The sequence below is a fragment of the Thermobia domestica genome, chromosome 13 (genome assembly GCF_964235325.1).
Source record: "Thermobia domestica chromosome 13, izTheDome1.hap1.1, whole genome shotgun sequence".
In the NCBI taxonomy this organism is placed as follows: domain Eukaryota; kingdom Metazoa; phylum Arthropoda; class Insecta; order Zygentoma; family Lepismatidae; genus Thermobia; species Thermobia domestica.
In genome coordinates this window covers 102,318,249-102,343,501 of record NC_137466.1, presented here as the reverse complement: position 1 = coordinate 102,343,501, position 25,253 = coordinate 102,318,249, and the positions used below count along the sequence as shown (strand labels likewise).

General features: G+C 35.4%; 2 protein-coding genes across 8 annotated transcripts in view; one reads left to right on the top strand and one right to left on the bottom strand.

Moving 5' to 3' along the window:
• The window catches only part of LOC145668402 (cytochrome c oxidase associated subunit FA4L3-like), a 326,595-nt gene extending 307,963 nt beyond the window's left edge, over positions 1-18,632 (top strand). For all 3 annotated transcript variants that reach the window (XM_081736201.1, XM_081736202.1, XM_081736200.1), the window contains exon 5: positions 18,316-18,632. In XM_081736201.1, the coding sequence (XP_081592327.1) occupies positions 18,316-18,423 (108 nt within the window). In that variant the 3' untranslated portion in view covers positions 18,424-18,632. The remainder of the gene's footprint in view (positions 1-18,315) is intronic.
• msi (RNA-binding protein musashi) overlaps positions 1-25,253 on the bottom strand; it is a 1,174,907-nt gene that overhangs the window by 33,300 nt on the left and 1,116,354 nt on the right. Inside the window, exon 2 of one of the 5 annotated variants that reach the window (XM_081736198.1) lies at positions 6,007-6,144. The exons of the other annotated variants lie outside the window; for them this stretch is intronic. The gene's annotated coding sequence lies outside the window, so the exon portion shown is untranslated. The remainder of the gene's footprint in view (positions 1-6,006; positions 6,145-25,253) is intronic. 5 annotated transcript variants of the gene reach the window in all.

Here is a 25,253-nt window from a genome sequence, read left to right as displayed (position 1 = left end):
TTCTTAGGTCTGGTAGTGTTGCTGCTCAATCATCCTTTTATGTATGACTTGTGACCTCTCTCATTCGAAGTTTTATGTAACCGAGATCAATATGAAAACATGACAGATGGTCAGAAAATCGTTTACTATTAAATTCTATATAAAATAAATCTATTCCATAGAAATTTCTTGGATGGCAATATCCAACAAAAGTTCACATCTTTCCTTTAAATTCGTCTGTCAGTAATTGAGGAATGAGTTACTAACACTTGTCTTTGCCTACACCCCAATCTTGGGTTTGTATCTTGGGCTCCTTTCAGACTTTTAAACTTTCTGTTCACATTAAAGAGGAAATTTTGGTCATATGGACCTGAATTGCCCCTCCTATTTAAAACAATGGAATGAAAGCAACATGCTCCTTTTCTTCAGTTTCGTATTATCGTAAATTCAACACTCAAGTAGTTTAACTAGAAATCTGTACTCTCATTCTTGGTTCAAAATGTATAAAAGATGTTCTCTTTACTTCTAGTATTAAAATACACCACCATCGGACTGAGTAGAAAATATTAAAATATATATATATATATATATATATATATATATATATATATATATATATATATATATATATATATTAATGTTATTTTACGACCGAAGATTAAACTTAGCGATGATTTTATCCAGTTTATCAGTTGGCAAATATTTCTTTCTCAAAACTCTACGAAACTTTGGTAGTTTATTCTATTTGACTTCTGCATTATCACGTTAATTCTGCAGTATGTGTGTAATATTTACACCACTATCATACACAATTAGTCAACTTATAGAGCAAATAATGTCTTGTTCCACAAATATACACTAAACTTTTGCAGATGACAATGTTAAGAGTTAAGCTTTCACTCTTTCCTATGCAACTTTCATATAAATCAACACTGAAGTCTTCTATATAGCGAATCGTCAATATACAAGGGTTACATTGAAATTAAGTATGGCGAAAAGGTACAGATAATTACTACAATTACAATATTTTAAAAAATCAATGCAAATTTAATCTAAAAAATTGTACATTAGCGAGAAAATGTATCAAATTTATTATTACCGCTATTTTCAAATTTACAAGTTACTTTTACAGCATCATACACACTTTATTCTTTCCAATTTTATTATGTGGTGTTTATGAACTGCACCCAGTTTCTAAGTTTCCTATGGAGTGTTATAATTGCTTTACTTCCGTGATCGTTTTATCTTCTTAAACGTTACCCTGATTAATCGTGCGTATTTTTTATGCTAGTTTATTAAAGAAATCTAAGAAGCGTTGCAAAATGATACGAACGATACCAGATATGGTCATGTGTGATTGGGAAGGAAACAGAAAATGGAAGGGAGGGTGAATGACACAATGTTGTATTTATGTTACACGAAAACAGGTACTGTAAAAATAGACATGTATAGAGGACAGAGCAAAACAAAAATGAAAAATCAGCCGAAGAGGTGTTGCAAAATGATACGAACGATGACATGTTTAGTGTAATAACACGTAGCTAGGTCGCTGCTAAGGAACATAGAGGGCGCTAGACGAGAAGACGAAATGTATAGCAAACGAGTGATAGAAGCGTAAGCTAGTGTACTACGGCGAGGACGTCTATATGAGGCGGCGAGTAAGAGAAGCATAATGGGCCGTGGCAAAGTATTGTTTGAGTGCGAAAAGGGGCAAATAATGGCATATAAAAAAGTTGTATATGTTAATGAAATCGCACATCGAATTGGGCAGAGTGCTTGTGACCTGAACAATTTTCTTGGGATGAGATATGGAGTAAGAAAAATCAGGAAAACCGCGTTAACTAATGCCACAGCAGCAAAGACAGGTTATTCGAAAGCTAAGTTGTGCTGGGATATCCCTTATACAGTTGACACGAGACCCTAACATTCATGTACACAAATCTACCCTATCAAGAGCTGTGAAACGCTGTAATCATCTCTAATATAAGAAGCGCAAGCGTCAGCCACGACTCACCGCACAGCACAAGGAGCGACGGGTGATCTTGACCAAAATACATGTGATCTGGAAACAGAACTGGTGTCGTGTCATCTTCAGTGACGAAAAGAAATTTAATTTGGATGGTCCTGATGGCTGATGATACTATTGACACGATCTACGGAAGTAGGATCAGAGGTTCTCTAAGCGACAGCAAGAAGGAGAGTCGGTAATGGTTTGTGGGGAGGCTTTGGTTGTCATGGTACAACATACCTCGAATTTCCTACATCTCTGACATCAACCACGTACCAAACAGTACCTGCAGACAATTTGTTGTCATTTGCCTCGCGAATTCCTGATCCCGAGTGGATCTTCCAACAGGATAATGCCACTATCCATGTTGTTGGAACTACCAGGGACTGGTTTCGGAGAAAGACGTGATTGTCCTTGATTGGCCTTTCAATTTCCCAGACAAAAACCCGATGGAAAATCTATGGAAAATATTGTGTCGCTCAGTGATCGCCATCGGTACCCAGTACAACAATGTTCGTGAGTTGCAGGATACCATTATCGCTGCATGGAATCAAATTGATGTGACTCTGCTGCAAACGCTGGTAAACAATGTTTAATCGAGTGTTCAAGCTGGTGTTATGCAGTGGCTCATTTGTTGGCTATTAGAACTAGCTTTTGTATTGCGTTCCTATCGTGTTGTTTTGATTCTTTTTTGTTCTCAATTTGGCTACCAATGGAAATGAGTGAACTATCCATGGTCTGTATACATATCCTCCTCATACATCTCTACATATTACTATTACATCCGTGACGTGCACTTACTAAAGTTATGTCACATATTTGGATCGTTCGTATTATTTTGCAACATGTGATTTCTTAATCTATACTCATAATATTTATCGAAATGAACATGAACTACTCCCCATTGAGAGCTCAACATTCATTTGTCAGCTGGCGTACCACCTTTAATAAATAATAACTGTCCTGGAGTTCTCTCTCACAGTTCTATTACTAGGTTCATCGTAAAGTTTTTTTTTTTTTTAAAAAAAAAAGAATATTTAATAAAAAAAATACTACAATCCATTATTTTTTGGAAGACAAAAGAATTGGATGATTCACAGCATTTTAATGGATGAATTATCAAGATGAAATTATTGATACTATTCCAAAAGTGGAAAATTTGACAATATCATGTAGTCTAGGAAAAGAATTGAACCTTTTTCGCATGGAACGCATTAGTGTCCCAAACTTCTCACATGAAACGCAGAGGGTTAGGGCTAACGTCATCTGACTGCTGAAATTAATAAATGTGCAGAAAGTATTGGAATTCTAATAATTAAGTGTAAAGTATCACGCTGTGAAGATGAGTGAACTTACCGCAAAGCGGCGCAACATTTTAATTTTACTTCGATAAAGGTGCAAATGCTACGCACGTCCGTGAAGAAATTCTATTATTTATGGGTTAGATACGTTATCAAAAGCAATAACCGAAATGGTTCAGTCCCTTTCGTTCTGTAAATTTCTATGCCCAAAATGCTCCTCGCAATGTGCGAACAACCACAGCAAAAGTAGATGAAATTCTGGCAAAAGTCTAGCAAGACTAGCATGTAAGCAGTCATGACATCGCCAAGAACTTATACATCTATAATCACTGTTAAACCCTTTGGAGAAAGCTGGCTACAAAAGGAAGCTCGACGTTTAGGTACCACACGATCTGACTCAAAAACATTTATTCGATTGAATTTCTTTCTGCGAATCTACTCAGACGTAACGAACTCAACCATTTCTGTAGCGTTTGATCACGAGTGGTAAGTGGATAACATAAAACAACGATGTGTTGAAAGAATCGCGGTCGAAGCGAGAAGCACCACAGCGTGGGAAGCCCTACACTGACGGCCACGAAGGGTACGCTGTGCGTTTAGCGAGACTGGAAGAGTATTTTACATTATGAGTTACTGCCGCCCGGCACAACTCAGACCCATACTGTCGAAAATTAATGGGAATGAAACTATTAATTCAAAAGAAACTACCAGCACTGATCAACAGAAAGGTTATCATACATCACACTAACATCGGTAAACCGCGCACATCTTCAACACCTGTTAGAAATTGCGAGAGGACTGAAAACCATTTTTTTTAAGTCCTATAGCGACGGGATTATGATGTTCCCGGAAAAATGGGTGGTTATATAATTTTATTTTCGAATTGACATGTTTTCTCAATTTTAACGTCCAAAGGCTCAACACTTTTTAGACAGCCTGATATAACACCACACAAAAAGGTTAAAAACGGTAATTATTGTAAAGGGAAATGAGGAAACCAGTGTGTACGCACCTTGCAGATTTTGTACAAAAAACCTACTGAGACAGTGCATTTTTACTTGTGAACCAATTTCGAGCTCGTTTTAATCATGCAAATAAATGGTCATGGAAGGGCAGATCACAGTTTACGCGCCTGAATGGAGTAATTCTATGGTTGGAAAATTTAATGTTGTATTTAAACAGACTCATGCTACAAGTACATTTCACCTGCAAACACTATAAACACTAGGAAATGACACTATTTGTATAAAATAAGATCGAAAATTTAGAGCAGAGCCTTTTTTCCTCTTCATATTACTAGGATATTTTTCTTGTTAATTTTAATATCTGATCAATTTTGTAAAAGAAAGGAAAATCCACTTGTCATGCTGTCCTCAAAGGTAGATTACACCACTATAAATTTAGGTTAAGAAAATTATATTCCTTGTATGTATTACAAAGGTTTCATGTACGTCGTTATTTGAGTTTATATTAAATATGACAATGCAGATAACATACATGAGCTAGCAATTATTTTGAACAGGTCATAAGAGTGGTTTAGCTGCATTGATCGTCAAATTTTTAACTCATTTTGACATTTAAGACAGTGTATTTATTAATTCTGGAATCTTGTTTCCACAAAATCATGTTCTATATTCGTGGTTGCTACCAATCTATAGATCAAAAAACAATGAAAATTATATCCTTAAGAACTTTACACATATTCTGTGCTTAAATTCTAATAACTTTCAGATCTTACTGGCAGATTTCAAACTATTTCTTAATGTCTTTCATTAACTCTTCCATTAAGTTAGTTCATGATTCTGAGTCTGCTTTTACACTGACACATTTTATTTTAAATCCTGTGTGTGTAATTTTTTACATTTACTTTTATCAGTAAACATAAATGTGAATAAACGAACAATGCTAAACCTATTTTAATTGCTAGGAACTACTATCTATCTACTAGCAAAGGATCCGATGAACTAGTTTAAACAAGTACACAGAAAAGATATTTTTAAAAAAATCACTTCTTAACTGTAAATATATTTTTGTTGAATTTTAAGACTAAAACCTACAAGGTTACAAAACCTACTTCACAAGAATTGAACTAGACCTAACTATAATTTGTTATATTGCCATTAAGTCCAACAGCCAGAGTAGTTAACATTTAGTAAACGGCATAACAAAGAGGCATTGTGAAAAAAAAAAAACTTGAACTAATACATGAAAACCATACTCTCGTCAATAACTAGGAGCACAAAAAAAGACTACTGAAATTCAACGCTTACCTATGACTACCAATATCATTCAATATTTAACAATATAAATACAAAGTATTATATTATTTACCATAGTACTTCCTATATCAAACGTTTGATTCCTATCTAACATGCATACCACATACGAATACTGGACAAAATGTAATAAAAGAGGCCCCAGATACAGATATTTATATACAAAAGTACAGGCTTTGAATATTACAGGTGATGAGTTTCAACAACCATTTAAGAGTCTGGGAAATATATTTTCATCCATGGAAGGTTAAATTTATGGAAAATAAGTGGAAATTTTGTACCAAATAAATAGCTATTTACAAAAAAAAGGTGCATACTTTGATTTCGCTACGTACTGGAAGGGATGTTAAAAAAAACAACAACAACAACATTAGGTCTGTTTGTCCTCCTCTACTACGTCAACAGCTACTCGGGAAGGACGCAACAGATTGGACTGTTTTACCTGTTGCTCGGGGGCCTTGAACCAGGCTCCACCGACACTGTACGTTATCCTCCTCATCATCTTCAACAACAAAATTTCGGGAAGGCGGCCAGATCACACTGTCTTCAAATTGTCCGCCGTCGTCTCAGCTCTGAAGCACTATTGGAAGGCAAAGGTTTCACTTTGAAAATGAACATTCTTTTGTTTTCTGAACGACCACCACACACACAAAAAACTGACTAAATTCTGCTCATTCAAGTTCTTTTGTTAAAAGAGACCAAACAATACTACATTACACAACCAGGCTAGACAGACAATAGATACTAGAACAAAGAGAAGCTACAATAGTAAGAAATTTCATCCGTGTATATCGAAAAGACTATACGTGCTTTATGGAAGAACAATAAGCCAAAGTGCATCGAAATTACCAAACGCAATTTGCCGCAAGTCTTTCTTTTTTTTAAAAAATAAACTCAGCTTCGCTCTGAGTTCTACGCCTGCACAGTGTACTCATCTTGCTGCATAATTAACATGCACCCATAAATATAGAATGCTTTCCGCACAAATTTTAATCCGCCTAAAGCATATTCAATTACTGCAGAAAAAACAGAAGGCACTATACCCCTCAAGCTTAGTAGCCAGTCTACGACAGCATAAGTGCACTTTAAAAAAAATAAGCCCAAGCACGGTTCTTTTTCTTTATACAGATAAAAATGCAATTTGCGCTGATTTACAAAACCTACACACAAATATATATTTGAAAACAATTTTATTTATAAAATTTACAGAAGTTCCACATCCACTTATGATTATACGTAGTTATCAACAAAATAGATTTAGGGAGTAAGAAAAAAAAAGCTGTATGTCTTAAATCAAAAGTATTCCTTTTCTTAATACCTACATACAAACTAGATGTGAATCTTCTATTATAAAATTAATCGAAAGTTATGACTCAACCATACAGTAAAACACTCATTTCAAATCATTCACTCATTTTCTCGAGTCACACGTTAGCACATCACATACCATTATACAAGATCTGTATCTCATGGAAGATCTTGACAGAATCTCATCAATCCTACCAGATAAATGCTGAGATGATACTTTATATACGGCCAAAGCTTTTTTTCACTTTCCTTATCCCATGATTTGTTATATGTTTTGCCTAAAGGAATTCTCAATGTAATTTCCACAGCAAAATCTTAAATGCAGTATATGTTGAAATTTATATAGATAATGAATACAAAACTTACATAATGAAAGAAAAAAATACTCTTTATCGAGTTTCATAAGATCGATACATTATGATACAACATTACATAACAAAAATAACATCGGAAAACACTGATTTATAAAGGTTTGTTAGTACGCTAAGTACAAAGCGTCTACTACAGGTTCTACATCAACGTAGATACTAATCAATTCAGTTACACTTATTGAACTGTAAAGCATTAGTGCCTTAACTACATAATATTTATATGACAAAGCACAATTCTGCTAAATACAGGACAAAGGTCTGGACAATACAAAATCCGAAAGGATATATTTTTTTCAGTTAAAAAAATCCCTCTCTTTTCCTGAATACTATCAATTCGTGTCATTGCAAATCAGGGATGTATCTGAAGTTGCCTTCGATCGCCTTTTACATAAAGGAACAGCTACTATGCTTGTATGTCTGTTGGAAAATAATTATAATATATATAGTTTAAGAAACATTAATGGTTACTAACAGTTCCCTCTTAATTGTATATCTATATGCGGCGGAGGGGGGTGAGGAGGATAGTACAATAACCAAAGATCTAATTGCAGCTGCAGGTTCAATACCATTTGTTTAAATTAGAAAAAGATAATGAATTTGTTCATGTATACCATACAGTACTCGGTAAAGTTTTAAATGATAACTTTCAAATGTTTTTACGTACGACTGAATAAGGAGCTTCACGCTTTTTTTTAAAGCCCCGTGGGTGGGGGGGTGGAGCTGATAAGTTCCTTGAAAAGAACTTGAAAGAGGAGACATTTTTTCCTATTCATTCTTAAGAAAAAGTTTATTTTGTACTGGCTGTCAGGTTTCCGATGGAGTTTTCGAGATCAACTTCGGAATTAAGTATGATTGGAACGTATGTGTTCTTCATGCATGCAATAGTTGGTAACTTTTACGGAACTGATAATAATCAGAGAAATTTCACGCTATAGATTTTCCCGGTCTTATCAATATACTACGAAAAATTCCAGGGCAAGAGTGTGATTATGGTATAGTTTTCACTTGCAAGTAAGAAAATTAAGCAGACACCCAGACAAATTATTTTCAGAAGACAACAAATCTCAACACACCCTTGCTCAGTGTCACACTAAAACCTTTACATGTAGATGAAATTAGAATAAGATCTCCACAAAAAAATTTCTTCTAAAATGAAACTATAAATAACACATAAGATTATGAAAGTTCTTCGTCCAAGATAAAGATCGTTCGCTGAATGTTTCAACGTACGCTTCTGCAGTACATTATGAAAGAATGGAAAAATTAAGTTCTCTATTGTAACGTAATGAATCATACTTGAAAACAATCATTAAAAATCAAGCTCAATTTAAGTGCCAAATATAGTGATGAAAAGATATCTCCTCGTCCTGATACAAAACCCATGGTAGTCACTCATATATGATAAAAGTATGTTGAAAATTAGTAACGACGTAGGTACCTCAAAACATAGGCTTATCACTGATTATTTATTAGACTGATGTCACGTTACACGATAAATTTCTCAGGCTAGTAAATATTAATTTGAAATGGACACCTTGGTTCACTGACTAAAAATTTCAATTTCGTGCTCTTAGTGACTAACTTCCATTGCTTTACAAAGCCAGGGTTCAAGGAACTAATGAATGTAAGAGAACGCTATAAAAATTTTGCTATCTTTACACTAATTCTAGTAACACTGACATTACCGAGATCTTTTTAGATTTTATGTCAAAGAATACGGAACAACTGGTGCAAGATTTAAGAACACTCAGTATGTATTTGATCTGATCAAAATCTGGATCACTAGTGGGTGGCAATAGATAGTTCAACACTGCGCCCTTATATAACATGTTCGGAATGTCCTAATATTCATCTTAATAGAACATGTAACTACTACATGCGGCCTCACATGCACCTATTCGGGCAGGTGGCCAGTCGTAGAATGTTTGTTATCTAGGACATGGTACCCACACCAGCTGTAATTTTAGCGTACCTCGCCGGACTCGGGACGACGATTAAGAGCCGCCTCATACATGCTCGATAGGACTTCGGTCAAGAGACCTAGCGTACGAGAAGAAGCTGGATGAGCAGATCTGGTGTTTTTAGGAAGCGCATTATCCTGCTGGAAGATGGGGCCTAGAACGTGTTATGGTTTAAGTATGAACGTTCTACTTATACTTCCTTGAAGCCGAGTGTAAAGACTCAACCATCACCAACAAGTGGCAACATGTTTTCCCTATTTTTCTAATGTACTTCGTATGGACTGGCAATATTAAAGTTGCCCGAAAACACACTGAATCAGTAACCATAGAATTATACATATTATACATATTATATATATATATATATATATATATATATATATATATATATATATATATATATATATATATACTATGCAGTTTTTATATTGTTTCTTTTCTTTGCTGTTGGGAGAGTGTTTATGTAAATTAAAATTAAGTGCACTCTACAATGAATAGAAAAAAAAAGGTGTATCAATTATTATTTAATGAAGTATTCAATTTGTTCTTTGGCGTTGAATATTGTCACTTCATACAAAATACATTAGAAAGATATGGAAATTTGCTGTTTTCTATTGGCAATGGCGACGACACTCACCATCTGAATGAAGACACTAGAGGCAACCAGAATATGAAGTTTATTGATCCCATACCACTATGCATGTCTACGGATACGCACATAGCCGTCACTGTGTTATATGGCAGAAATGACTCTCATCGCTAGAACTACAAACTTTCATTTCCCCCGGCTACACTGAAGGCGTTCCCGGCGATTAGCAGGTATCAGGATTAACGGCGAAGACTGTGGGTACGTAGATGTGCCTCCTACAATCAACTTTTAGTGTTCGTGAGCTGACATGGGAAATTATGGCTCTTGATTGAATCGGCGATTAGCTTTCCGTCAGTTAATTATTGTGTAATTAACGAAACTTGACGTGTATAACTGCACGTTCTGTAAATAAAATGAAAGCGAGGATTGCCTGCACCGCACTAGCATTCTTTCATGTTCTTTCTAGGTACCCACGTCACTGACCGCGCTGCTGCAGATAGTTGGATGTTGAATCTTCTGTAAAATATTCCTAATACTATTATTTTATTTCGAAATTATACGTCACAAATAATCTTACATTATTACTGTCACGGAGCCTTTGCGACAAACAGTGCCTACAATGCATCACGAGTTCTGCCCAATTATCAGACGTCAGCTTTAGTTAACCACAAAATAGAACGGACCAAACGAATCTTCAGGTGCTCCCTGATACATTACAAACGCACATCTGCTGTGGGAAGCCTCTGGGTTCCATTAAACCACTGACACCATCCTACGAGTGGCTATTCTACAATTTGAACGTGGGCCTTTCGCTGCCCCCCCCCCCCTCCCATGCAACCATGTTGGAGCTTACTTTCGCATAGGTGCTAACTGTTGTTCATATGTGGACAGGGTGGATTGATTTAAATCAGTCTGATTTAAATCACGATTTTAATCAAGATTTAAATCACTTGATTTTTTTAATAAAAATCGTTGATTTAAATCAAATTTTGAAATAAATTAATTTAAAGTAAAAATAAGTAAACTCCCGTTTCTGTTCTGTTATTTCGATTATGGAAAATAATAATCATAATACAATGAGACTCAAATGTATGTACAGCACAGTAGTAGCAGAGGATGATTAGGGAAAATCCCGTTTTGAACGGGTAACGGGAGAATCCTGCTTTCTTCTCTTCGTAACATAGGGTTTTTAAATCGTTAACTATTCCAACGGAGAAATCACCATCGACATTTAAGACAAAAATTCTTTTATGTCCACGTCTACTTGTTTGTTTCCAGATAATAGGAGCGTATTTAGAGGGGCCAGAGCCCCTTTCCGAAACAAAAAGAAAAAAAAAGTTAAAACTAGGCGAAATTTATGTACTAAATACATAGAAGTTCCTCGGGATCGTAATACGGCAAATTTTGGATGCGTTAAAATATCGAATAATACTTTTGATAAAGTGGATTCTTTCAAATATCTAGGATCAAAATTAACAGACGAAAATAATATTTAGGAAGAAATTAAATGTCGACTAAAAGCAGGGAATTCGTGTTATTATTCAGTTCAAAATCTCTTGTTGTCACGAATTCTGTCCAGGGGCCGCGTTGCGGTGGTTCAGTGGTAGAGCGTTCACCTCTGGTGCTTGGGGTCCCGGGTTCGATCCCAGCCCCCGCCAAGTGAACTTTGTGGTGAACAAACACCGTGTGCGTAGGTTTTCTCGGGGTTCTCCCGTATCCTCTCACTTTCTTCATTCCACCATTTCATTCATTACTCATCATCACCGTCTCCTTTAGCCTAACCGGCATAACCGTGGGACGTAAAACTAAAAAATTTCATTTCATTTTTACGAATTCTGTCCAGGAATTTGAAGATTAAAATATATATGCCTGTTGTTCTCAGGGTGTCTAGCAAGCAAGCATAATCAAATTCTCTGACTTTCCCTGACAAAATTGTAATTTTCCCTGACTCTGTCATTCTTTTTTTTCTTAGTAACTCTTGAAAAGTAACTTATATATAAATCATGAAAATGAAATCTTTCAGTTTTACGTTCCACGGTTATGCCGGTTAGGCTAAAGGAGACGGTGATGATGAGTAATGAATGAAATGAAGAAAGTGGGAGGAAACGGGAGAACCCCGAGAAAACCCACGACCACGGTGTTTGTCCATCACGAAGTCCACACGGCGCGAGCTGAGATCGAACCAGGGAACCCAAGCACCGGAGGTGAACGCTCTACCAGTGAGCCACCGCGCCCCCAACTTATATTTAAAGTGAACTGTGTTTTCACCATTGTTTATATGCTTATACAATATTCTACAAACGTACAAACGAACCAATTCATTTACTTGTAATTTATGACTATTTTAGTGGCATTCCTTCACCCCTCATAGCCTGGGAAAGATTTTTTCCTGACACACAATGAAATTCCCTGACCCTGCAAATTCCGTGACTTTCCCTGACTGGTAGACACCCTGCTTCTGTATGGTTGCGAAACATGGTCGCTTACTATGAGGGAAGAACGTAGACTGAAAGTATTTGAGAACAAGATCCTGAGACAAATATTCAGACCCAAGAGGAGTGGGAATGGGGGAAACTTCATAACGAGGAACTACATAATTTATACGGTTTACCAAACATTGCTAGGGTCATCAAGTCTAGGAGACTCAGGTGAGCAGGTCATGTAGCCAGGATGGAAGAAAATAGGAACACTTTCAAGTTCTTAACTGGAAGGCCAATCGGAAAATGATCATTAGGAAGATCTAGGCGCAGATGGGATGACAATATTAAGATGAATCTCGCAGAAATAGGAATACAAAATAGAAACTGGATCCAGTTGGCTATGGATAGAAGTCAGTGGAGAGTTTCCGTGAACGCGGCATTGAACCTCCGGGTTTCATAGGCCATAGAGATAATTAGTTAATTTTAGGCGAAATTTATGTACTTTACATGTATTTCGTGCCGCTGGCTAGTTTCGATTTTTTAAAAATATACTCCTGCCAAATATCAGGAACTTTCGTGAAAAGAAAAGTGTCATGTTGATAAACGTTGCTATACGATTTTTCCTTAATGCTTAAGAAATATTGTTTCGGATTGAAATAGGTTAACGATTGAGGATTAATTCGAAATTAAACCAAAATACTTTCACTTAAATGGCATAATTGTCATTTAATATTGATTCCTAATGTTTTTTCTCCAGTTCGCGACTTGTATTATACGAGGAGAAAGATTTGATTTAAATCAAAAAAATCGATTTAAATCAAAAAAATCAACAAAAATGATTTTTATTAAAAAAATCATGATTTTTTTCCACCCTGTATGTGGATGAGTCAAACCATTTATTTCCGGTGGGTTCCACAGAAATGTGATATGTATAGAACTTCGTGTTGTGTTGACCTATGAACATTATGAGATAGATTTGTAACTTAATTTCCGAAACAAGGAATTAAATAAAGGAATCAAAGAAAGTTAAGTAAACGAAATGAAAAATAAATATGAAACATTACCGGTCGGTGCTTTCTTCACCGATTAGCGATGCTCTGAAGAATAAGAAACGCGATTTTTCGAACCCTGCAGTATCACTATGATAAAGTGATGAAATTTTTATCCATTACAGAAAATATTGATCCATATGGAATTGACTCATCTAACTATATACGTAGTTTTGTTCAACGGGCTTCAAACACATTACGAATACGTACGGCCAATGAGTATGAGCTAAGTGACTCAGCACATACATAAGCGCCGAAATAGAGCACGGACGTGCTGGGACCAGCAGATTAAGTTTACCTGAAGTCGTGGGCGTTGTGAGTGAGGTAGAAATCAGCACACAATCAGTGCTGTTACGTAAAGCGCTAGCAATTGTTAATAGTATTATTGTACAGTTTAAACAAGGCGGGAAAGACATGAGTAAACCGAATAGTAAGTTCGAGTCGAACGGGACAAACACCACGCCCACATGCGGTCATCGGAGTGCACAAAGCCTAGATATCTAATCTGTCAACGAAATTGCAGCCGAAGCTTATAGATCAGCACGAACTGTCCAGTGGTGTTTACCTAGTGCGGAAATGGGTTGAGGCGTCGCGAAAACAGCCTGCTTACAAAATCAAACGACACGGAGATGTAATACACAATAATACTTCAAACTCCTTTAATTTTACAAAGAAAGATGACTTCGCGAATTCGTGGACCATGGATGTGAACGCGATTGACATACCAAGAATTAACAGAATTTAGTCTTTCTATCACCAAAACTTGAAGTGACGCCCCTGTCTCTCATTCAAAATGTACTCCTTGCAGGGGCGGATCCAGGGGTGGCAACCGCTCCATCTCAGAAGTGGAAACTTTCTTATTTTTATATATAAATAAAACGCATCCCAGTTTGGAGCTCTTAAAAGCAGCTCTAAGTAGCAGTATTACAACCCACTGCCCCCCCCCCCCCAGAAGTCCGTCCTGCATCCGCTCCTGACTCCTTGCCTCGACTCTCATTTCGTTTTCTTGTCTCGTGAGCAACACTACTCTTGCTCGAACTACGCAAAAGAAAAAGAACTGACCTTTATTATTAATAGGGAAATTTTAAGAAACTCAGTTTAACTTCTTTGGAAATTTCCTCTTGTTATTTTCTGTTTCAGCAATGGAAATGCAGTAATATACATCTATATGTAATCTAAATTGTATGCTAGAGAAGTACGCCTCAGCTGATTTCCTGGAAAATATGAGCTGACAAAATTAAAACTGCCTTTAGAAGAACTTATATAGTTTGTAACAATACAAAAACACACAATAGTACATTTAACTTAATTTCCGACGTCCTTACTCGAATACAAAATTAGTTTTAGAATGCAACTTGCATATCACTTCAATCTGGAAATTTCCTTGTTTGTTACGACGCTGTTAGCAATACATTTAGCAAATTATCTAATCATGAGGTCTATGTTTGAAGAGTACTGTTGATCGAGAAATACCTCCAAAATTGAATTCCAGAAAGAAAGGGTTATCGATTACTTGGCAAGCAATTTTCGGAATAGCAAATTTGTTGGTTTAAAAGATAATATCTGCTCACAAATAACATCTTTTGGACATGCGCAATGGGTATATACACATAGCTATTACTACAAATGACAACTACTGTAATAAAGACAGGGTTGGCAAAAACCAGGGTTTTTTGGTTTAAATAATTTACTCTACGTATTTATATTAGACATGGACAGAAATTAGTTTGTTTCGCCTTGGTGTTATTATGCAACAAACTTATGCTGGAAGGGGTGACATAAGCTTAAAGCGGAATCCAAACCGCTTCTCGGCTTCATCCAAGAAAAACTGTCCATTTCGACATGAAACCGGGACTACTGGGTCACAAATGCGATTGCCGACTCACTCACGAAGGACTCCTGATAAAAATACGTTGTACTGATCTTTACATAGGCCTAGTTGTTAATATAATTGTCAAGAGTAATTTCAGAAGGACAAAAAGATAAAGTTACACAAGCAAAAATATTATACAATTATATATAAATCGGGAAACTCCCGCTTTACCCATTGGGAAAATTCTGTTATTACTTTAAATGTATTTGTATATAAAATTTTAAGGTCAACGTATCATAATCATTACGCTAAAACAGAGGTATTAAATTACATTTGGTACGTAGATATCATTCAATAAAATTAAAACAAAGTCAAATCCAAGCTGATGTTGGAAGCTGCGTAGGCAGTTGATAAATTTTGCCAATTTCTATAAATATATTTAAGCAACCTTGGCTTCTTTATAAAACAACAGGCATTCAGGCATGTAGAAATATATAATTTGGTTTCGTTTCGTATGTTTAGGCTTAACATCCTTAAGAAATACCAAGGTTATCACGGAAAAGATTTTTGCTTAAAGGGACACTTGGTTTACACTTGAAAGATGAGTTGTGGTTCAACTGAGAATTGAAGACGGGACCCCTTGATTAAAAGGTGAAAAGTACATAAACGTAATGCAGATGGTTTCATATGTGGAGACGTCACCATGAAGTTCACACGATTTAAAGCATTTTTCGTTCTTTTTTTTTTTTTGTTTAAACCAGTTGGTTTTTTGAAAAAAAAAAAAACAGCTGATTTAAACCACCTTGGTTTAAACCAGCCAACCCTGAATAAAGGTATACCTCAAGAGGAAATTCCTACGTCTCTGTCGTGTAATAATGCTCGCAACTTAAAATTGATACAACAAAACTAAGCATTATACAAACAAAAATACAGTAGAACGCTGTGCTAGTATATTCACAGTATGACACATCTGACGATTACTGTATTTTTCCTGCAGAGGCTCACTCGATACCATCAAGTCCACGTGGAAATTCATTCTATAAAGCTGCTTGGGGAGTTAGAAAGAACATGTGGGAACAAAGGAACTTCTGAAACAAGGACAGCTGCCCTCGCATAAACCCTTGTTCTGCGAAGGGTTCTGAATTCAAAGAAACCTGATTCCCACTCAACCTTGGCAACAAAGGGAGAGGGAAGCATACACAATTGAATGGTTCTAAAACCTAACCCACAGCCCATATCCAGCAATCACGTATAGATGGTAAAGCACAAAACATATCCGCGTATCCCTCACACAGTCATTTGGATAAACAAATATTACCAACTTGTGATTATTGTTTAAACAAATACTGCCAACTTGTAATTATTGTTTAAGACTACACAGAATTTAAGTTTGTGTCGCCTTGTAACATGAAGAGTGTCGTGAGACTTTTTCTAGTGATAAATTAAGAATATGAAACGAAAAAAGAACTTACAATAAACTTCCTTTCGCTCAGCGTATTAACTATGTGATCAAGCTGTTGATTTCAGTTTTGTGAGTATTCAATGATGTTACTAGATATTTTTTAATGCTGTATATACTGGCGCTATCTATTGGTTTAAGCATTCCGGTATTCTGAATCCATTCATAAATAAGTAAATACGGTATGAATTTTGGTCTATCTCTGATTATCTACAATCAACTAATTTTATTCTCCTGTAGCATTTCAATTTTTAATTTAATTTTCCTTTCAAAGCTTAAAGTTTCAACAACTCTCGACGTTCCTCGAGCTTCTTTATTTCTAAATACAGCTAGTTATTTGTTATTGTTAGCTGCCCACAAAAGATATGACTAAGACCTCAAAGAATCAAAATAAGAAAGTCTATAAAAAGGAAATTGACTTCACCCAAATGTGAGATTTCTCAAACTCTTGCCATATTTTTAAACATTTCCTCACTTTCACAGACTTATTTTAATTTCCCTGACTTACACGGTCAGTGTGAACCCTGACCACGTGTATTACAACAGAACTGTTTAAGAAATATCAGTGAATGGGTGTCGTAAAATTGTATGTACTAATACGGTGCCGCTATAGAGAAAGGGCTGAAAGCACTGATCTAGAAAATACAAATTAGTTCTATTAGCTAAATTTAAAGTAAATAAATTCATATGAATCCCCCTTACAATCACTATAAACTGCGATATTAGACAAAATACAGAACCTATTGCATCGCACTACAGTATTCCCATTCGCTATTCGAGTAAATTGTTTTTTATACATTTATTTCGTATATAAAAGCAAAATACAAAGTCACTTCTCTATGTATTCAGTAAACGTAAGTTTGAACACCTACACATTAAATAAGTTGACACAGCAAGTCATAATCTAATACACATGATATTTCTTTATAAATTCTATTATGCAAATAACATCAGAGCAGGTCCTAATCGCTTCTTCACAATGACTCGAATAGTCTTGCAAGGAATTAAGAACGTTATTCTTACAAGAATAACAAAGACAACTAGTAGAGCAAAACACGTTAATCTAGAACATCAAGAATAAACCAACAGAAAGCTTACATTAGAAGCTACAAAGAAAATAATCTTTTTAATTTTATTGTAACGTCCCATGTAATGCTCCAAAGTTAAGGGACATATAACAATGAACGAAGTAGTGGAATGGAGGAACTGGGAGAACCAAGAAAACTCATGCGCACACTGCTTGTCAATCACAAAGCCCACTTGGCGCAAGTTAGAATCGAACTACGGATCCCACGCATCAGAGGTAAGCGCTAGAGCACTAAGCTGCCGTGGGCCTAGAATTAAATATCTGAATGGTGGTTACAAGAAAACCTCATTGACATACAAGACCGCAGAATAAAAACTAGTAATATTGTTTCTAATACTATCTGCACAATATATACATCCACGTATATCCGAAATGTCGGAACCAGTAGTACCAACAATTGTGAAGACACGAAAATCTGTTTCAACAAGCAATAAATTTGTCAACAAATTGGAAAAGTTACGAAACCACGAGTATAGTTTTATACAAAATGTCCAGAATGAACTAAAACGAAGACAAACACTTAATGACACGGTTGATATAAAAGAAAGTACACTCAAACTTTTTTAAATGACATTCCTTGGATTTTTCGATTGTGACTATTTAAAAAACTTTAAAGCAAGTTTTAAAACAAGACGCTGCCATTATAGTTAGTAAAATTAAAATTCTCACATTTTGGTTCTTTCTTCATTTTCAGTACCTCACAATTTCTCAAAAGTACGAACCACTGTGTGAGCTGAAGAAGCTTCTGGACGAAATGAAAGCAGAGGAAGAGAAGAGGGACGACAACAAAAAATGCAAATAGAAGAAACACGTTCACATACTCAAATCTTCCTCACTGTTAACAACGTCGAGTCAGACGAAAAAGAAATCACACGAAGAAAACAAAAATCGCTCTTCTGTTAACTATTTAGTATAATATTCAGTCCAAATTACTCTCTGTAAAAAGAAAGTCTTTCTAATCTTATACTTAAAAATCTTTATCATCTGCTAATAAAGTTACGTTGAATTAAATGTTTCTTTTTCAATTTCTAATTTACTAACTAGTAAACAAGATAAACTCCTTTTTTTCTCTCCCTCTTGAAAATTCGATCTATGGCCAGACATGCAAATACACATGAGCGAACTTGTGCATACTTCTCGTGTACTCCTCATATATTCAGTGCTTTGATAAATTTTGTTTTATTAATAAATGTTGAATATTTTCAAAGCAACAATGAACAATAGACATGCTGAATGAATGAAAGAAAAGATTGCACCTCAGTTTGAGATAATTAAGGAACAAATTAATGTATGGCTTATTTGAAATAACATATAGTCGACACAGGAATACGAACATTCCAGACTGCGAACAAATTCAGACTATGAACAAGTTCTGTGAACAATTTTTCCCCTAAGATTGATGATAATATTTCAGGATAGGACGCACACACACGCCTCTACCGACAATTCTAAGTGTCCAGTATTACTTCTCCGTGTTTAACGTAAACATTCTCTCTCCGAGCTGAGTGCAAAAACTCCTTTTTTCCACTGATTTTTAGCCCTCGCATGGTTAACCCTTTAGGCTAAAGGAGACGAATGCTTAATGAAAATGAATGATAGTGAAATTACATTTTTTGTGCTCTCCCACCGAGCATCGAACCCAGGACCACGTACATCAAAGGCATACGAGATATCCACTAGACCAGTGGGATATCCCCTAAACAAGTTCACGGTTTTGTTCAATTTAGTGTTACTTATTTTCGTTTTTAAAAAGGCTAATGTAATTTTCATTTTACACTCATCATAGAAAAAAAAAAAAATAGGTGTATTTTACCCCACAGTATCTTTTCCAGATTGTAAGTTATATGTCTACTTAGTTTAGCTGAAATTGCTCCACCCTTTTCTCTTAAAATGGAAATTTTCAAAAACTTTGGGACATATGTCCGTTTATTTCTAATGAAACGTTTATATAATAAGTTCAATCTTCCTAACTTGAAGAGCTCGTGAATACTAGTTTTTCGTATAATGTATGACTCCCCTCACCCTCTTCTATCGGATACGTGTTTTAATCAATTTAGTGCAATATGATCCCTGCGGGAAGGGGGTAAAATGTTGATATAGCTACAGTTACTAATCATGTTAAATATAATTTAGATTGCTTCAGTAATTATTGGGTGATGCTACCAGACAAAATCATATTTGCTTTTACATAATAGGATTCTTTTTTTATTGTTGGCACAGGAACATACTTTGACCTATTTTTGAAACCTTTCCATTGTTGATTAACTTCCAGAATTGTCTTTTCTTCACCTTGATTGGTGTTTTCTAATTTCTCGCACCACTAGAAGTATTGTGCTACAAATGTTGAAAAGAAAATTGAGTTATTATGTAAGTAGTTTTTTTTTTCTTTCTTGGAAGTAATATTTGATATTTAAGTTCTGAGGTATAGTTCTCTTCCTTTAGTATGCTGTTTCTTTCCATGCGATCTTTAGATTATCTGTTTATAATTATTTATATAGTTGATTTTGATTTAGCGGATTACATCCTTGTATTGTAAACTCTGAATAAAGTTAACTTGTTTTTGAAGCTATATGATTGCTTTTTTTTTTTTCAAATCTTGCTTCTGTATTTTTTATATATATAAGTTGTCCTGATTGTATTAAGAATTGTATAATTACTTTTATAGCTTTCCAGTTTTTTGATGCCAGTACATATTTGTAAAAAAATGACGCATATCCCAGAGTGATATATAATTGTTGAAGTAAGTTGGTTCTATGTAGATTATAAAAATCACATTCAAATAAGAGATGATTTAAGGTACCTAATCCTTTATCACACCAACAGTGGTATGTTTCTTTCCTTTTTATTTGAAATAATTTTGTCGGAGTTAGCGCAGTATTGAACATGATACGATAATATACAATAACTTTTCTTGTCCAGGAAGCTAAATGTTTAAAGGAAGTTTCTTTATTGGTTTCGTGGTTCTCCCAGTTGAGTTTTCCAGGTAAAGTTGAGTTATTTTCTCGCCATTGGTTGAGTTCTGAATTGATACATTCTGATATTATATATTTGAAGTTATATGGTGCTAATTTGTTGTTGATATTTTGACCTTCGTAACATACACTTTTGACTGCTGTGTCAATAATGTTGGAATGTGGATCTAGGTTGACATATGCTTTACTGAATACAATTATTATTTGGAATTTGTTTTCCAGCAAGTTAACATAAAGATGTTTGATATTTAATATATGCCAAGTAGTATGCTTGTTCCAATGCGTTGTATTGAGAGAAGTTAGTACACTTAACGAGTCTGAGCAGATTGTTGGCTTTTGATTTCGTTTTATATATAGTAAAGCCTGTCGGATCGAAAATGCTTCTCTCTCATATATGGACGTGAATTTTGGCAATTTATATTTCAGAGTACATGAACTAGTTGGGATATATATTGCTGCACCAACTGTAGTATTAGGGAATTTGAGGCATCTGTATAAATAAATGTAGTATCATCGTCAAGTTGTTGAATGGTTGCTCTCCAGATGTTCTGGTATATTGCTTGTCTCAAGTCTTCGTGAGATATTTTGATGTAATTGGGTACGATTGGCTTAATCTGTGTCAGGTTTACTTGGTAATCCCAAACGAAGCAACATAATGGAGGTACTTTCTGTATATAAGAATTCATATTCTTTAAGTTAATGTATGCATGAATATACCAAGGTTTGTTCTTGGAAAAACTCTTTTTCTGTAAGATTAAATCAAGTTGTTGTAATTTGTTGATGATAGGTGGGTTAGACTTCCCCAAATCATTTAAAATAAATTGACGAGTTTGTTTAGCACTTAATATCTGGATTGGGTAGCATCCAATTTCTGTTAATATAGCTCTCTTTGGACAGAATACTGGTTGCGAAAAAAATATTTCATCTAAGATTGTTCTAAATTGATATGAGAATTAATATGGTTCTTGAATATTATGCCATAAGCTATTTTTGACAGTAGATCCATAGGATGGAACAATTATAGTTTATGTCAAACGAAATCAGACAAATTAACAAGTCCGGTTTAAAGTTTACTATATTGCCTGTACTATACTCTTACCAACATTCATATGCGGTAAGGTACGGTTAGGTTAGCTTGTACTTATTTAAATGTGATTGTCTTACATATATATGTAACGCCGATTTACCAATTTTAAAATCATTCATTGCCTGCAAATCTCAATTGTTTCAAGAGTTGCAAATTTTTATGCCTAAATGTTACCACAAGGGTAAAATTGTTATCAAACTTGCGCTTTTGACGTATCACACTCCAAGCTGGGGAATATACTGTTTGAAGATTACAGTATTTTTTTTAAACATGTGATTCAGTTATCACTACTAAGAAACGATATTACAGTGTTCTGAGTATTAATATGTATTAAATAGTAAGTGAAATTAGCCTAAAAATGTCACAAACAAGAAAACACAGAGCAAGGGGGCTTTTGGTAAAAAGAAAAAAGTGTTTTAATTTCTTTGTGGCAGAATATGCAAGGAGAGATATTGTCAAAAAGATTGAGATCCAATCATCTGTTGTATAGTGTGGCTTTGTTATTGTTCCTCTTGTATATTATATAGTACAATATTTCTAATTTCATTCTTGGTATAACAAAAAAATGCATGTACTCTAAACTATTATGGTTATATCCGAAAGCGAAACAAATCATTTTCAGAGGCGAGAACGTAAACTTCTTAATATTGCCCGCTCGAAGCTGGTTTGTTTGTAACCAGCTAGCTAAACAGGAAGCGGAAATGACGTTTTCTTCACCAGCGTATAGACTTCTGTAAGTTGACCGCTTCTCAATGAAACTGATGCTGACCAACATGTTTCATTATATTATTAAAAGAAAACACTTCAGAGTTTTTATAATTTCTGAACACAATTTGGTCTTTGATCAGCCGTGGAAAATTGAAGCGAACTGAGATTGAAGCAGGGTGACAGGTACGGAAACATACCGGGTGTATAAGGTAAAATATCAAGTGCTTCTGAAACTCAAACGGTTAGAGATAGAAGGTTGAAATAAACAGTGGTATAGAAAAACGTCAAGAGAACGCTTGTTCTAGTCCCTCTTTTCTCCGGGAAAGCGAAAATTTCTAATATAACGATACATGAAGGGGTAATTTGGATAAGGGCGTATCGACCTATTTCCGGGACAATTTTCCGCAAGTTTGAGTATGTCCGCATGTGTCTAGGTGGTGACAAGGTATTATCTCTGCTCCGTTCCGAACGCCTGTCTCAAAAAATAGTATGTGAATACGTTGGTTAATTGGATAAGGGCGTTTGTTTTTCTGCTCAAGAAAAATTGAAGAATTGCTAATTACGCCCTTATCCAAATTTACCCCTCATAATTTTTATCGAAAAGATCACGGATAAGAAACAACTTTTGTATAACAAAGTTTTACGTTTGAGACACCGTTCACGAAATGGTCACTATTTAAAAGTGACATAACTTTACTTTTAGTGACACTTTTGCATTCACATTAACACGTCCAATGGTTATGTATGAACCATTAACAGCTGAAGCTAAAAAAGATTAAACAGAAAGGAAGATAGGAAAATGTCAGAAGTCGCATCGAATGGAGTGCTATGTTTATACAAGGCTCCCCATATCAGGGGACGCGTGGTATCCAAAACTTGGAAATCATGGAAAATCAACTTCTGTGCGGAAAAAAAAGAAAATATTATATATATATATATATATATATATATATATATATATATATATATATATATATATATATATATATATATATATATATATGACACAGTTTGCGAAATAGCCACCATTCAATTCTGAATTATTGCACAGTCCGATAAAACTCTAATAAACTGTGGTTATTTCTTAAAATGGTGTTCCCGTCACGAAAAATTTCTTATAATAGTTTTCTTTATACATGATCCTTTCAATAATATTTTAAATTTACACACTTTACATTTTAAGATTCTTTTTTTTTTTGGGGGGGGGGGGGCACGGAGCCATATGATAGGAGGCCCTGCGAAGCAAGTGGAGCTGACAGTTCCTACTTCACTTTTCGTTTCATCCTTCTATCTCAAACAGTTAGCGATTTACAAGTAATGGACATTTTATTTGCTCGTGCAGAAACTTAATTTCAATGTTTTTTTTTTTTTTTTTTTGTCATCCCACGATTACGCAAGGGAGGTGCAATGATAAGATAAATGATAATGGTGGAACGAATGATGTGGTAGGAAGCTCGAAAACCCCGACAGAACCCACGTACATGTCTACTACCACAAAGCTCACTTGGCGCGGGCCTTGATCGAACCGGGACCACATGCATCAGAGGTGAGAGCTCAACCATTGAGCCACTGCGTTCTCCCAATGGCTATTTCGTAAACGGTTCCTCATACGAAAGACATTTTCCTACAGAAGTTTATTGTTTTTCTATTAGCTCTTCAATGCCGTTTAAAAATTTACCTACTTTGCAATGAAAATTTCCAGGTGACCCTCCAGGACCCTATGATAGGGGACTTGTAGGGCAAACGGATCATTCGATATACCCCATGACATTCTTCCTCTACTTTTTGTTTCATCTTTTTATCTTCAACAGTTAGTATTTATAAGCACTGTACGTTTTATCTGAAATACCCGAAATTGTAATGACCAGCCAAAAACATTAATGACTATCTACTGAATCTTTATATATCCACCTCTGGCTCGCACGTTGGCAGCCATGTGCTCTGCCATAGAAGCAATGAGGTTAGGTAAATGGCTGGAGGCACAGTGCATGACATACGCATATACGTTACTTAATTCCTGTAAATTTTGCGGAGAAGGAATGGGTTCGAATCCGACGTTCAATGACGGTTCAATAAGTTTTGGCGCCATTTCAACAATTAAAATTTTCTATTGTGCTTCTAGAAGCACTGCAGCACAACGTTGGCTTTGTGACAAGGAACGCTGTATGCTGAAAGATGCCACTGCCAGCTGGAAATATGGCCTATATGAATGGGAATACACGGTCAGGAATGACCTGCCGATAGCTAGGAGCCATCATTATGCCCTGCTGAATGGTCCTGCTATGCCGTGCCCGCCGCTTACGTCAGCCCAATAGCTCCGTTCAAAAAGTAACGACTCTCGAACTATATATCTTCTCACACTCAATATGTACTTCCAGTATTTTCGAAACGCTACTTTTCATTCCCAGAGTATTGAAATCACCCCGGAGAAAATCATATCAATATTATACCGTTAAAGCAAATAGTATTTATCAAATTGTGGAAGTGTTTCCAACTCTTTTTGACTGACAACGTACTCGCCCACGACATCGCGGTGCATTCACTTGACTTATATTAATATATAAATACCAGCAGTGTAAGACTAAGTTTCCGTGAAGTAGTGACATTGTACAGAACATTGCTGCTGTTGACGGAGGTGTTGACTGGTTACAGTCTGATTCAAAGTAGTTGATTTTAAATAATTACAAATATTCTATGATTTTACGTTCTAAAATTTCGCGACAGACACTGGAGCTGTGGACACACTAGTGTCGCGACATATCGGTTTCGTACCACTGACAAAGTTACTTTTCTTAAAAGAAGGACAAATCTAATTGTATTTGATTTCTTCGTTATAATTGTAACAACAACGTTAACTCTTGTAAG